Source organism: Phaethon aethereus, assembly GCF_964289735.1.
Source record: "Phaethon aethereus genome assembly, contig: HAP1_SCAFFOLD_656, whole genome shotgun sequence".
In the NCBI taxonomy this organism is placed as follows: Eukaryota; Metazoa; Chordata; class Aves; order Phaethontiformes; family Phaethontidae; genus Phaethon; species Phaethon aethereus.
The window spans coordinates 6,588-19,919 of record NW_028113760.1 but is presented as its reverse complement, the minus strand read 5'-3'; the positions used below and the strand labels follow the sequence as shown (position 1 = coordinate 19,919).

General features: G+C 66.9%; 2 protein-coding genes across 5 annotated transcripts; one reads left to right on the top strand and one right to left on the bottom strand.

The window, feature by feature from the left end:
- Positions 1-3,349: 3,349 nt before the first annotated feature.
- On the top strand, positions 3,350-5,163 carry THPO (thrombopoietin; the record flags this gene model as incomplete). Its single annotated transcript, XM_082016113.1, has 5 exons — positions 3,350-3,362; positions 4,207-4,334; positions 4,422-4,508; positions 4,723-4,887; positions 4,993-5,163. 5 exons carry the CDS (start codon positions 3,350-3,352, stop codon positions 5,161-5,163), a joined length of 564 nt encoding a protein of 187 aa, XP_081872239.1.
- Positions 5,164-5,852: 689 nt separating this feature from the next.
- Positions 5,853-8,137, bottom strand: POLR2H (RNA polymerase II, I and III subunit H; the record flags this gene model as incomplete). 4 transcript variants are annotated; one of them, XM_082016109.1, is made up of 5 exons in its annotated part: positions 5,853-6,354; positions 6,484-6,567; positions 6,716-6,809; positions 7,554-7,637; positions 8,065-8,137. In XM_082016109.1, 5 exons carry the CDS (start codon positions 8,135-8,137, stop codon positions 6,237-6,239), a joined length of 453 nt encoding a protein of 150 aa, XP_081872235.1. In that variant the 3' UTR covers positions 5,853-6,236. The 4 variants fall into 4 exon arrangements, with proteins under 4 accessions (XP_081872235.1, XP_081872236.1, XP_081872237.1 ...); XM_082016110.1 differs by lacking the exon at positions 6,484-6,567; XM_082016111.1 differs by lacking the exon at positions 7,554-7,637.
- Positions 8,138-13,332: the final 5,195 nt, after the last annotated feature.

Genomic DNA, 13,332 nt, shown 5'->3' with positions numbered 1-13,332 from the left:
AGGCCAGCCAGATCCCAGCTGTATCCCAGGGCACCGTGCCCACTCCCTGCTTATAGGAGCACCCAAAGGTGCTGGTGTCCCCCTGGTCCCAAATGTCTCATCCCCAAAGGCCTTGTGGGGCAACCTCGGTGGGAGGAAAGCGGGGGGCATACGGGGCTCGGGGGCCGTGTTTGGCACGGGGATTAGCAAGATCCAGAGTGATGGTGGTCTCCCCCCCCACCGGACATGCAGGCAAATATTTGTGCCCAGACTTCGCAGGACAGCGAGAAGGAATTTCATTCTTGCGCCACCTGCGGCTCAGCCGCCTGGCATTAACCCCTTCGCTGCCCCATGGGATGGAGGGAGAGGGGTGAGGTGCCCTCCCGACACCCCCCGTGCCCCCCATCAGGGTGGGGAGCTGGGCCAAGGAGCAGGATGGGAAAGGGGGCTCGGTGGGATCGCCCTGGATGCCAGCGGGGCCGCTGGCACAAGGTGCCCTGGCGCAAGGCGGCGGCTGGAGGTCTTCCTGTGGGCATCCACCAGGCAGCACTGGGGGCTTCATGCCGGGGTGCCGGGCGGTGTGTGGCCTGGCGGGAACTGGGAAAGGTGGGAGAAACCCTGCCAGCCCTCACCCCCAAGCTGTGGCACCCCGGCCAAGGTGCCCCTTCGCCCCGCAGCGCCGCGCTGCCTTGCCGTGACAGGCTGCGGGGGAGCGGTGCAGGGTGGGGAGCGGGATTTGCCCACGGATGTTTATTGGCAATTTGCAAATGTAAAAAAAGGCCGGGAGGAGGCAGGGGGCACCCAGCTCCCGGGGGCTGCCCGCACTTGGGGAGGGGCCGGCCTGGGTAAAGGCTCCCCTGCTGCCTGGCACCCCCAGAGCCCTGCTGAGCTCCTTTCCCTGGCCCCGGGGCCAGCTGGGCCCTGAGCAAACGGGCTGTTTGCTCATGCCGGGATTAGCCGCTCTCTTTGTTCCTTTGACTTTCTCCTCCCTTTATGCCGGACCTTTTTATGGGGGCTTCAAAGGGGGCTGGGACCCCCCTCCCTGTCCCTGGAAGCCCAGGTTTGCTTCCCATGCTGTCCTTGCCTTGTGCCGACATCCCGGGGTGACCACCGGGTACATCTGGGTGGCCTGTGGGGACAGCCGCTGTGCCACCCGCCCGTGGTCACTCCCCCGGCCCCCCCGCCGCCTGGCACCTCCGGCTGCCCCCGGCACCTTGGTGAAGTGGGTGCGAACGGCTGCCCCCCGCAGCGGGATTCCCGACACTTTGCACCCTGTAAGGAGAGGTGGGAAACTTGGCACCGGGATCCGGCCAGCTGCGCAGCCCACAGCCCCCGTCCGGCTTCCTGCCCCCTGCCAGAGCCCCCACGCCCCGCTGGGGTCCCTGAGCCCCACGCGCTGCCCCGCTCCCCCTCCCTCCAGAGCACGCGGCATCCCAGGATTTAGGCTGGGGAAACGTGGCAGGCCAGCAGCAGGGGCTCCCCCCACATCCCCCTCCGTCCTCCCACACGGGCAGCGGATGCTGGCGTTGCCCCTTCCAGCAGAGGAATACCAGGCTGCCCACAGGCACGGGCTCCCGCTGCCCACCGGCTTCTGGCATGTCTCAAAAGGAGCATTTTGGAGTGAAGGGACTATTTTAGGCAACTTGGGGTGCTCTGGTGCCCACAGGGGTCCAGCAGACACCTTCCCAAGTACCAGCCGCCCTCAAGTTTCCCGCAATGGGTTCATTTGCCTAATTATGAGGGCAAGCAGCGAGCGCAGGGCACCACAGTTCTCCAGCCCGGCATCATGATGGGTTTGCACCCAGGGAGGGACGGGGAGCGGGGCCAGCGGCGGGAGCGGGGCCAGTGCTGGCAGAGGGGCTGAGGGTGCTGGCGGGGCGCGTTTGCAGCTTGTCACGTCCGCAGAGACTAGGCTCGGCCGTGCAGGGGAAGCCCAGCGGCGTTTGACCCCAGCGCTTGCGGCTCTGGCCGCTGCCAGCTGTGCCCCAGGCGAGCCGGACTGCCAGCCTCGTCCCGGGAGCCGCGGCACCCGCCCGATCCCCTGTCTGGGCACCCCGTGACCCGCAAGGTGGGCTGCCGGGGGCCGAGCGGGGCGCGGGGCAGGCAGAGCGGGGCTGAGGTGTTTACTCTGCCTGTTGTCACCCGGCCAGGCGCTGCCGGGAAGCGCCGGCCGCAGGGACAGGGGTGGGAGCGTGCGAGAGCCAGGGTGTGAGAAGGAAGCGCGCAGGCTGCGGGGAGACGGGGGGCAAGAGGATGTGGGCTGGGGGGTGTCCCCTCCCAAAGGGAAGCGTGCGGGGGGCTGCCCGACGCGTGCCGGGGGAAGCGCGCATGTGCGCACGTAGGTCTGAGGGCGCACGTGGGGGGTGTGTACACGTGCCATGCAGACACACACATGCACATATACACGGGTGTGGGTGTGTGCACACCTGCCCCCCCTCCAGCAGGCCAGAGTGCCCCGGGGGGGCTGGCTCATGGTCGTGCCAGGGCCTGGCAGACCCCTGGTGCTTCTCCCATGCAGGGAAGGGGTGTCCATGGGTGCTTCACCTGCCCCCCCAACCAATACCCCTGGTGAAACAGCCCCGGGGGCTGCAGGCCAGCCCGGCCCCCGGTGCTCCGTCACCCTCCCCAGCTCAGAGGGGTCCCTGTGCATTGCAGCCCCACCAGTGATCTCCAGCTCCCTGAGTCACCTCCGGGTGACAGATGCAGGGGTCGGAGCCCACCTCTGAGTGAGGGTCACTGGGGTTGGGGTCCATCTTTGGGTGAGGATCACCAGGGATGGGGTTGACCTGTGTGAGATGCTTGGATTCCACCTCTGGGTGAGGGTGACCGGGGTTGGACCCCACCTCTGGGTGCCACAGCCAGGAGCAGGACTCCATCAGAGCTGATGGTCCCAGGGCGACCCAGCACAGGGTCACCAATGCCATCTCTTCTGTAGGTACCAGGGCCACCTTCCCCCCCAGACAGGCACAGCCAAGGTGCTGACCGCTGAGGTTCCCGGCGGCTGAGCGCTCAGGCCAGGGGGCAGGTGAGCAGCCCCGGAGGGCGCCCGGGGACGCCCTTCCCGCGCCCCGAGCCAAGGGAGGAAGCGGCTGGAGGCAGGAAGCCGTCCCCCGGGCCCGGGGCCCCCGCTGCGATTTTGCTCGAAGGTCAGCGGCGACACAACAGGAAATCGCGCTGCCTCGGCTGGCCGGAGCCGGAGAGCCGCGCCGTGCCGCCCCCGGGGCGCTCCCGGCCCCTGGCCCTCCGTCCCAGCTGGGCGGCTCGCGGGGGAGCCCGCGCCACCACCGCCCTCCATGGAAGGGGGACGGGAGCCAGGGAGCAGCCACTGGCCCCAGGGTGGAAGATGCAGGGCCGAAGCCCCCAGCTGAGCATGGAGCTGAACAGTGAGTGCGCGGCTAAAAGGGGGGACGGGGGCGAGCAGGAAGGGGCACTGCGTTGGCAGCGGACACCACGGCCACACAGCCAGAGCGTCCTCCCCATGAGCACCCCAAGAGACGAGCCCCACACCTGGGCAGCAAACCCCAAGGGCGGCTCTGGTTTGGTTGGACCTGTCCATGACCAGCATGCGAGGGCAGCCAAGCACCTGGCCATGGGAAACAGGCCGCACCGCGGGCTCCTGGGGACAGGCGCAGTCACGGCGGGCAGCGAGGCAGGTGGAGGCACAGAGGGCCTGTGGAGAGGAGGTGCCTGTCGCCAGGATGGGCAGTCATCGGGCACAGCAGCCGCCCGGCCGAGAGGGGTGTCCGGGGCAGCAGCGTGCCGGCTGTGCCGGGGGAGGCAGCGCCGGCAGGAGAGCCCTCGGCCAGAGCAGCAGCAAGGAGCAGACGGAGCTACGGAAGGCTGCAGGCAGGGATTCCCCAAAGCGCACGTGACGCCTGGAGCTGCTCCTGGCACAGATCGGGAGGGCTGGCCCTGGTCTGCACAGGGAGCGCGGCTCTGCTCCCCGCCTGCAGCGGGGCCAAAAAGCCTGGCACGCACCACCTGCCTTTTGGCACAGCAGGGAAACCTCGGCCCTCCCCAGGGAGCGCCGGGCCCCCGTATGGCCCGACCACAGAGCAGTGCCAGGCTCTCCTCAGCCCCCCTAGACCTTCCCCCTGTGCCCCCAACCACAGGGCCATCGAGGGCACCACCAGGCTGGGGCAAGGGCTTGCCCCCGCAGGCACAGCCCTGGGGTGGAGCTGCCCAGGGAGGGGGGCACATCCCCAAAGGTAACCCTGTCTCCCCCAGGACTCCTCCTCCTCACATCCTTCCTCCTGCACATGGAAGAGGGCCATGCCAGCCCAGCACGGCTGGTCTGCGACAACAGACTCATCCAGAAGTACATCGGGGAGGCCAAGGACATGGAGAAAAGAGCGGTGAGGATACAGTCCCCCCAAAACCCAAGGCCAGGGACAGGTACAGCTCCTGGTATCCCACCTCAGCATCTCCTCTCCCCCCGCTAGGGCCAGTGCCAGGTACTGCCTGCGCTCAGCTGCCCCACAGTGCTGCCCTTGGTGGACTTCAGCCTCCAGCAGTGGAAATCCAAATCGGTGAGAGGGGCTGGGAGGATGGTGCTGGCATCGGGGCGCCCACAGGGCTGGAGGGGGTGCCCACAGGTTGGTACAGGCACCAGAAATGCTGAATGAGATGCCTGTGGGCATACCTGGCAGCACAGGGGGTAAAGGGGGGGGGCATGAAGGACCCCATCCAGACCTAGGGTGGGCGGAAGAATAAATTGGGCCTGCTCACTGCCTGCTCCCCTAGAATGAGACCAAGCGGCGGGAGATCCTCTGTGACCTGGCACTGCTGGTGGGTGCCGTGGCAGGGGCCCAGGGCCAGGTGACCCAGGAGTGCGGGGCCAGGCAGCTGAGCCAGCTTTACCAACACGCCAACTCCTTCTTCCTGCTCCTGCAGACCTTCAGCTGGGAGGTGAGACCCCCCCCACATGAGTCAGGCCACCCTGGCGCAGGTGCCAGCTGCACTGGGCTGGGGACAATGGTTTTGTCACCCCCCTGTCCCACTCTCACCCCCCAGACAGGACCCTGGGAGCCGGGCTGCTCCCCACGCTCCATGGAGCAGATGCACGTCACCAGCATCTTCCTCACCTACCGGCAGCTGGTGCAGGGCAAGCTGCGCTTCTTCTTCCACGACCTGGCCAAGGACTTGTGCAAGCAAAGCAGAGACCCTCGGTGTGGGGCCCGGTGAGGCTGCACACAGGGTTCAGCCCTGATCCCCAGTCAGTGCGATCCTGACAGACACTGAGCTGTGCTGTGGGTGCCCAGGAAGGTGCCTGCAGGGAAAGGGTTGGCTCTTGTTCCTCAAGCCTTCAGCGACCGTACAGCCCATGCAGGTCGACAGCAGCAACACCCGTGTGCCACTGGGCACAGGCCCTGCTCCCACCCAAGCAGGCACCTCTACTGTGAATGCTTTACAATTAAAGAGCTATTTTTCTAAAGGGTTTGTATCCTCCTTCCTCCTGCCACCATGGCCCTGGCAGGGGGACCACACACCCCCAGGGGCCTCAGCGAGAGGCAGCCCCTTGGGGACATGCTCCAGGTCTCTCCCCGCAGTGCCCAGCTCCCTCCCGTAGCAATGCCAGCTCTGCGGGGCAGAGGGGCTCCTTTGGGCAGCAGGTCCCCACCCAGAGATGGGAGCTCCCACTCTGCACCTCCCAGCACCCACCTGCCTCTGCCCTAGCCCCAGCGCACACCATGCCTAGCAGAGCACCAGAGAAGAGCCCAAGGCAGGTTTGGACTGCCCGTCTTTTGGGAAAGCGGTATGGGGCCCCTTTGATCCCCCATGCAGAAGTACCCGCTCCCCGCCAGCCTTATCTCCCATCATCAGCAAAGCCAGACCTAGAAAAAACATCCCAGTTTAATCAAGAACAAGCCCGGCCTGCCTCAGGACGGCTCCTTAGGAAATGCTCCCCAGCCCCAGACAGGCAGCTGTCTCAGTCCAGCTGCCCCGGCTAGGGCAGGGCGGCGTCCACTTTCAAAGCGCAGGGAGGCAGAGGTGGGAGAAGACACCTGGCCGTCAGGACTGCAGAGCACCCAGCACAGGCTCCACTCGGCCGTCAGGCACCTCTCTCCATGCAGGATGTGGCTGTGGATCCCAGCAGGAGTCAGAAGAGGCCAGAATAAGGAGAGGGACTGCTCCCTCCTCCCCAGCTCCGTAGGCGCCTGGCAGCATGGATGCTGGTGCAGGATTTAGGGTCACAGGGCTTCTGTTTGCTCGCCAGCAGAACATTTCTGGGGCAGCCCACAGGGGCAGGAGGTCTCCTAGAAGGCCAGCTTCTTCATCAGCAGGTAAACTCGAGAGTCCACTTCAAACCCATGCAGGTTGTTTGCATCTCCCTGCAGCCGCATAAGCAGCCCCCCATAGGACACGTAGGCAGAGCTGGGGCGGGAGGAGAGGAGTGGTGAGAACGGGGAATCCCACGTCAGACCCCAGCTGAGATCCCAGTGCCTCCCCCACACCACCCTGAAGCACCCCATCCCCTCCCCATTCCTGTCAACAGGCACTCACAGGCGCGTAGCTGCCTCTGTGGAGGTCTCATCCCCCTCGATCCTGTACACTTTGCCGTACATCACGTACTCGAACTGGTCTGCCCTGCGATAGGACAGCAGGAGCTCAGAGAAGAGTCAAACTCAGGTGTTCCCTCAGCTGAGCATCCTCTGGGAGAAGGTACCTCAGAGCACCTCAGCAATTCACCTTTTCCTTCACCCACCCCACATGGGTCCTGGCTGGACCCCCATACCTGGACGGCCTGTCGTCCGTGGGGTTATACTCGCCGTCATCCAGGGTGCCGTCTTCGTACAAGGTGCTGGCGATGACCAGGCGGAATTTGTCCCCTGGGAAGAGAGGGCAGAAGAGCACTGAGGTGGGGAGTGCAGCCCGAGCAGCACTGGCCACCGCAGATCTCAGGGTGGTGGCACAGAGCCGCCCTGGCAGGTTTAGCACAAACCCTGTCCCTACCTTCAGTCCTCCAGCATGACTGTGGGGAACAAGGAAAAGATCACACTGGATCCTTTTTCCCCATTCCCCTCAGACATTGGTCACCACCACGGAGATGGACAAGAGCCACCAGAACACACTGCTGGTGTTTTCATGGGACACATCAAGAGATTCATGGGGAGAATCCCAGAGGGCTTGGCTGGACCCTGGGCAGGCACATGAGACCCTGCAGCACCAGTCCCAGCCATTCTGTGCTTCACTGAGGACTCTCTTTTCCACCTGTTTAGTACATTTAGCCACATGAGCTTGTTTGAAAACGTCTCGCTTAAAGCTTGGTTGCCACCAGCTGAGGCTGCTTCACTGAACAGTATCTCCGGGGAACGGGCCAGAGATGAACCCAAACAAATACAGTGAGAAGAACCAGAATCCAGCTCAGCCTCAGCACGCTGAGAACGCCCCATACATCCTGTGACCCGGGGACAGTACAGGGGCCCAAGAAAGTCTGAGGCAGCTCATTACTTGTTCACAGCAGATTCAGTCTCCTTCCTTGGAACACCAGCATGTGCCTCTCTATGCTCACTCACCCAGGCTGACACTGGCTCAGGCCCAGCACACTCTGCACTAGCAGCCCAATGGCTTACCAAGGTCCACGGGGTAGATCTGGATGTTCACATCCAGGATGAGATCCATCTTGAAGGACTCACTCTCACAGTGCAGGCGGGACACTGGGGAAAGCAGCACACTCAGAGACAAGGACAGGGAAGACCCCCGGGGCCAGGCCATTCTTGTCACCACCCTAGATTGGCACCCAAAGGGACGGGAAAGGGAGCACAGGGTTGGGGGATGGATGCCAGAGCCTGGGAGCAGACTGAGGAGCGCACAGGCAGAAAAAGGAACAGGGTGGGGTGATGAACGGAGCATACCGGGGGGCGCGGAAGGGCACAGCAGCCGGACTAGGGAAGCAAGGCGCACCGTGGTGCGGCAACACAGGGTGGGGTCGGGGCCAAACGACAGCGAGGAGGCGAAGCACTGGGGCCACCGCCAGCGGGAAGGGCGGAGGGAGAACTAGGACCCCCGCGGGAGGGCAGCGCCGAGCGGCTCCAGCATGAGGCGGGGAGCAGCCGCGGCCAGGCGGCGCGGGGTCCTACTTACCACGGTCGAACTTTTTGCCCTCAGGGTCGATGTCCTTCACGTCGAAGATGTCCTCGAAGAGGATCCCGGCCATGGCGGCGGCTCCGCGTCCCGCTCCCGCCCGGCGCCCGCCGATGACGCGCCGCCGCTTCCGCCGCGCGCCGCCACACAGGCACCCTTCTGTCACGTGACGGAAGTAGCCTCAGGGTGGGCGGGGCGATTCTCGCGCCTGCGCACTGCTGCCGACCGGCGGCGGGTGTCCGCGCGGCCCTAGTGCTCACCCCCCCCCCGAACCCCCCCCATGGGCTGCACCCCGGGCCGCCCTGCGGGCGGGGGACGCTGCGCCGCGCTGTGCAGCGCCGAGCACCCGGAGCCGGGGCTGGCTGGGGCGCTGCGATTCCGGGGAGGGGGGCGTTGCAAAGGGGGGCTGTGAGATGGGGAGGCATTGCAGTGGAGGTGCATTGCATTGGGGGTGCACAGCAGGGCGGGTGCATTGCGGGGGGGCTGCGCGCTGCAGAGGGAGGTGCACCGCAATGGGGGTCTGCCAAGGCTCCCGGCGTGGCCGCGCTGCTGTGGGCTGGCCCGTAGAGCCTGTCGCCGCGGGGGGCTCATGCTCTCGGCCCCCGCTGGGGGTGCCCGTGCCGCGGGGGGGCCTGGCCCGGCCGGCCAGGTGCCGGCAGGGGGAGCTGCGAGGCCGCGGATGGCGCCGCGCGGAGCCGCGCACGCCACGGCGTCGCCCACGGACACGGGCGGGCCCCGGCCCGCAGCCGCCCCAGCCAGCGGCACCCGCGTGAGGAGGTCCGAGCTGCCCCACGGAAACCTCGCGGCCCCCATCTTCCCCCTCCTCGAGGCGTGGGACAGAGGGGCTTCGCCCGGGCCCCCGGCCGCAGCTGGGCATCAGTGACATGAGCTGCACAGACTCAGCCAGCGACAGGGCCGGGGAGCTGCAGCCCCCGCCGGCTCCTTCTCCCTCCCACGCCAGCCACGTGAGGGAGGGACGGGTGACGGCCGTCACCCGTGACCTGCCAATGAACCGTGAGGGGAGCGGGGGGGTCTGGCAGCACTCGGGGCGGCTCACACGTTGGGGTGCCGCGGGGTGCTCGCACGCCTGGCATCTGGTCGGGAGCTGCTGGCGTGGGGTCGAGAGTTCAGCCCCGGGCCCTGAATGCCGCCGTCGCGCTGCCTTAACTGATTTTTCCCTGGCTTGGGCAGACGCGGCAGCGGGGACCTTGCACCCCGTTTGGGCAGGAGGTGCCCACCCAGACGTGGCACTGAAGTAGGTGGCAGGGGCTGGTGCCCTGGTGTGACAGGGACCGCGGAAGGCGGGTGGCATGGTGCCGTGTGCTCAGCACATGCCAGTAGCCTGCTGGGGACCGCGAGGCTGTGACTGGGACATCTATGGGGCGCAGGTCCCTGTGCGTGGCCCTGGGGCCTGCAGCGAGGCGGCTGCGTGGGGACATAGCCCACGCTGTCCCCAGGAGCCGGACATCTCCGGGATGTGGCTCGGGGTTGTGCCGCAGCTGAGGTGCCCCCAGTACCCATGCTGGGATACCGGTCACAAGATACCTGTGGTACCCAGACCCACCCAGGTGTGACCTCTCCACTGCGTGTCCCCTCCCCCGCGACGCAGTGCCAGCGCGTCCCCGCGCGTGCTGGCGATGCAGGCAGCGGGACGAGGCAGTGTGGTGACACGCAGTGGGGATGCTGGCGTGATGGGGGGGTGCTGGCGTGAGGGGGCTGGTGGCCCATCGGGGGGGCGCGTGGGCGGTTCACGGCAGGGTCACCCCGCGGCGGTGGCACTCAGCAGGGACAGCCTTAATGCGCTGGGACGTAGCCTCGGCGCCTTCTAATCATCCCATCCAGCCCCACACCCCCTCCCTGCTCTGCCCACCCCGTGGGGGCACAAACCTCCCTGCCTGAGTGTGGGGCCACGTGTGGGGCCATGCCCAGGCCCCCCCGCCTGGTGCAAGGCGTGGAGTGTCGTTGTCCCCCCAGCTCCCTGCACCCTCCCTGGTATCCTGCACCCTGGGGTGTCCCTGCCCACTGTGGGGGGCCTGGGCACCCCTGCCCGAGGGGCTGTGGGGGGCACCCGGGGCTGTGCACGTTGCCAGGGGGTGGCAGCAATGCACCGAGCATGGCAGAGCACCCCCGGGCTGTGCTGGAGGGGGACTGCCAAACCCCAGCCAGGCTCACCAGTCTGACCAGTTGCCCCCTCCAGCACCCCCAGGGTGGAGTATTGGAGTGATGTGACCCACCACCCAGCTGGCCGGGGCAGGGTGGAGTAGGGCCCAGGGCTGTTTTTTGGGTGCCAGCCCTCGCTGTGCTCAGGGGTACCCGCTGGCAGCTGGGTGTGATTCAGGCTGGGGGGCCCTGGCACGGCTGTGCCGCCTGCTCGGGCACTCTTGGGGCCACTGCAGAGTGACACAAAGGCTTCACCCTGGGCTTATCCCACCCGTCTGGCCCTGCCTGCCCCTGCTGAGACCTGGCACGTTTGGTGCAGGCTGGCCGGCAGGCAGCCGGGGCCGTGCTTGCCAGCCGGCAAGGCAGCCCCCCCAGCGCTGCTGCTGTCTGTGGCCCCTGCCAGCCGGCAGCACCGTCTGTCTCCCTGCCCTTGCGGGACTGGGGCACAGCTGAGCCCCGACCCCAGGCTCAGGCGGGCACGGCCCCACACGGGGGTCACGGGCACACAGCCACCCGAGGGACCAGCTGGTGGAGGGTGGGGGGGCAGGTTTCCAGGTGCCCATCAGATGCCATGGGGCCAGGGTGGCAGCAGGAGCCTGGCATGGCCCCGACCCCTGGGCGCTGGTTGTGTGGCACGGCCACGGTGCCAAGCCCTCTCCTCGGCCCCATGCCCAGGCAGCCCATGGGGCCGGATTGGCCTGGGGGGGCTGGCCCTGGTGTAAATCTGACTGGGATTGGCACAGGACAGGGCACCCCGCTTTTCCCTGCACCACATCCCCGTCTGCCCTGGCTCTGCCTGTGCGCCCGCTGCCTCGCCGACCTTGTGCCGTGCTGTGCCGTGCTGTGCCGTGCCATGCCGTGCTGTGCCGTGCTGTGCCATGCCGTGCTGTGCCGCAGCAGTGTGGGTGGCCACAGGGACTCATGTGCCCGCCTAATGCCAGCCCCATGCTGCCGGGGGGTGAGCAGACTGGGGTGGGTGCCGGCGGGCACTGGGGGGTCAGCACTGCCTTTGGTGCCATTGCCTGGGGAGCACCCGTTTGCCAGCCAGGTGCCTGGCGTCGCCTCCTTATCTAGGATTAAACAAACCCTCCCCAGATCCGGCGCCAGGCACTGCCCTCGTGCCCATGGGACCAGCCCTCCCCTACCCCGGGGCTCCCCAATGCCCACTGCCCCCCTCCATGCTGGGCTGTGGGGGGCACCCAGGCCATGAGTCCCTGGGGGTGAAGAGCCCCCCCAAAATCTGACCTCAGGCTCCCCTCGCTCTGGTCATGCCGTAGCCCCTGGGGTCTCTGCACATCGGGGTAGCCGGGGCAGGTATACCTGGGGGGAGAGCACCCAGCTGGTGCCTCCAAAGCAGGGCACAGGGTGGCACCAGCTCTGCCCCCACCTTGGCACATCCCCAAAATATCCCAGTGCAAAATGGGAGCCACTGGGGATCCCCCTGTCCCGCTGTGGCTGGGGAGGTGCCCGTGCCCCCGGTGTGGCGAATCCCGGCAGCCCCGGTGCCCGCGGTGCCAGGCTTCCCGGAGCGGGGTGCAGCCCCCCCGCCCCTCGTTAGCCGCTTGGCTCTTATCTCCTGCCGATAAATTATACAACACAAGCGCGCCTTTGAAATGCGGCCAGCCCTCCATCCGGCGGGGCAGCCTTCGGGGGCCGCCATCAGCCATTCGTGGGCTGCCTCCGGCTGCCTTTGCTGGGGAGGGGGACGGGAGACACGATTTTGGGCACTGCCTGGGTGCTGGGGTGCTTGGGGACGGGCTCCTGGGCTGCAATATGGACCCAAGGGCAGAAGCAGGAAAACCTGCCTGCACCCCTGCCTGTGCCCATACCCGTTGCTTGCAACCCTGCCTGTACCACCATGCATCCCTGCCTGCATTCCTACCCATAGCCTTGGCCTGCACCCATGCCTCTGCCTGCCTCCCTGCCTGCACCCCGTGCTCACACCCCCTGCTTGCACCCCTGCCCGCCGCCCGGTTCGGGGTGCGGGGCGGCAGCGGTGCCCAGGCTGCCAGCGGTGCTTCAGAGGCGGCGGCGGCGGCCCCTGTTATCTGCCGGCACAAAGGAGCCGAAACGCCGCCGCTGCCGGTACGGGAGCAAACAAGGGCAGGGCGAGGCCGGGAAGGTGGGCAGCCACCGGCACCTGCGGGCAACCGCCCCAGTGGCATCACTGCGGGTGGCAGGGCGAGGGGCAGGGTGGCACTGTCCCCATGCCCAGGGATGGGGGTCTCCCCCATGCACCCCAGTGCGGGGGACCCGAGGCCGTGTGGGGCTGCCCGGGGCGGTGCTGCCCGCTGGCGTGTGCTGCACATGTGTGTGCGCACGTGTGTTCTCCCGCGGGCTCTGCGGGTGCCCCCACGGGGTGCAGCAATGGGGTGCGGTGGCCTCGAGGTGCCCATCCCTGCACCCTGCTGGGCTGGTCCCCACCTGGGCTGGGGGTCGGGCAGGAAGAGACGAAACTGAAATTAAGCTGTTAATGAGCCCGTCTGTCACCAGGCCACCGATTACCCAGGCTGGGAATGAGGAGATGATGGAGCGGGGGGGAGTAGGATGCCGGGGTCCCCATGGCTGGGGGGATGTCACCATGTCTCAGCAGTTTCCCCATCACCACGCGTCACTGCCCCCCCGGGGGCTGCCAGCCATGTCCTGCGGGCTGGGGGACAGAGGGGACCAAGGGGCATCAGGGCCACAGCCATGCCAGGAGCCCTGGGGGTCCCAGGGAAAGGATTAGCCCCTCTCCCCTGCCGCTGAGGCCCTGGGTGAAAAAAATGAGCTTCTGGGGAAATAAACCCAACCATTGTCCCTGGCTGGCTCAGGGGCTGTCACCAGTGTCACAAGCTGGCTGTTCTCTGCACTCGGGGCATGGAAGGCCATGTGCCTACAGGGAGCAGAGACAATGGCTGCACCCCAGGGATGCTCCCGGCCCTGGGAAGGGGTACAGCAAGGAAGGGGGCTTATCGTCCCCCCCTCCCTTGCCTGCTGAAGGCTGCTGTGGTGCATGGCAGAGGCCCCTGTCCCCATCCCCATCCTCATCCCTGTCCCCCACCGGGGTGGGCTAGGGTGGCCAAATTCCTCCGGGCTGATGCTGACGTCGGTTTTTCCGCGACACCT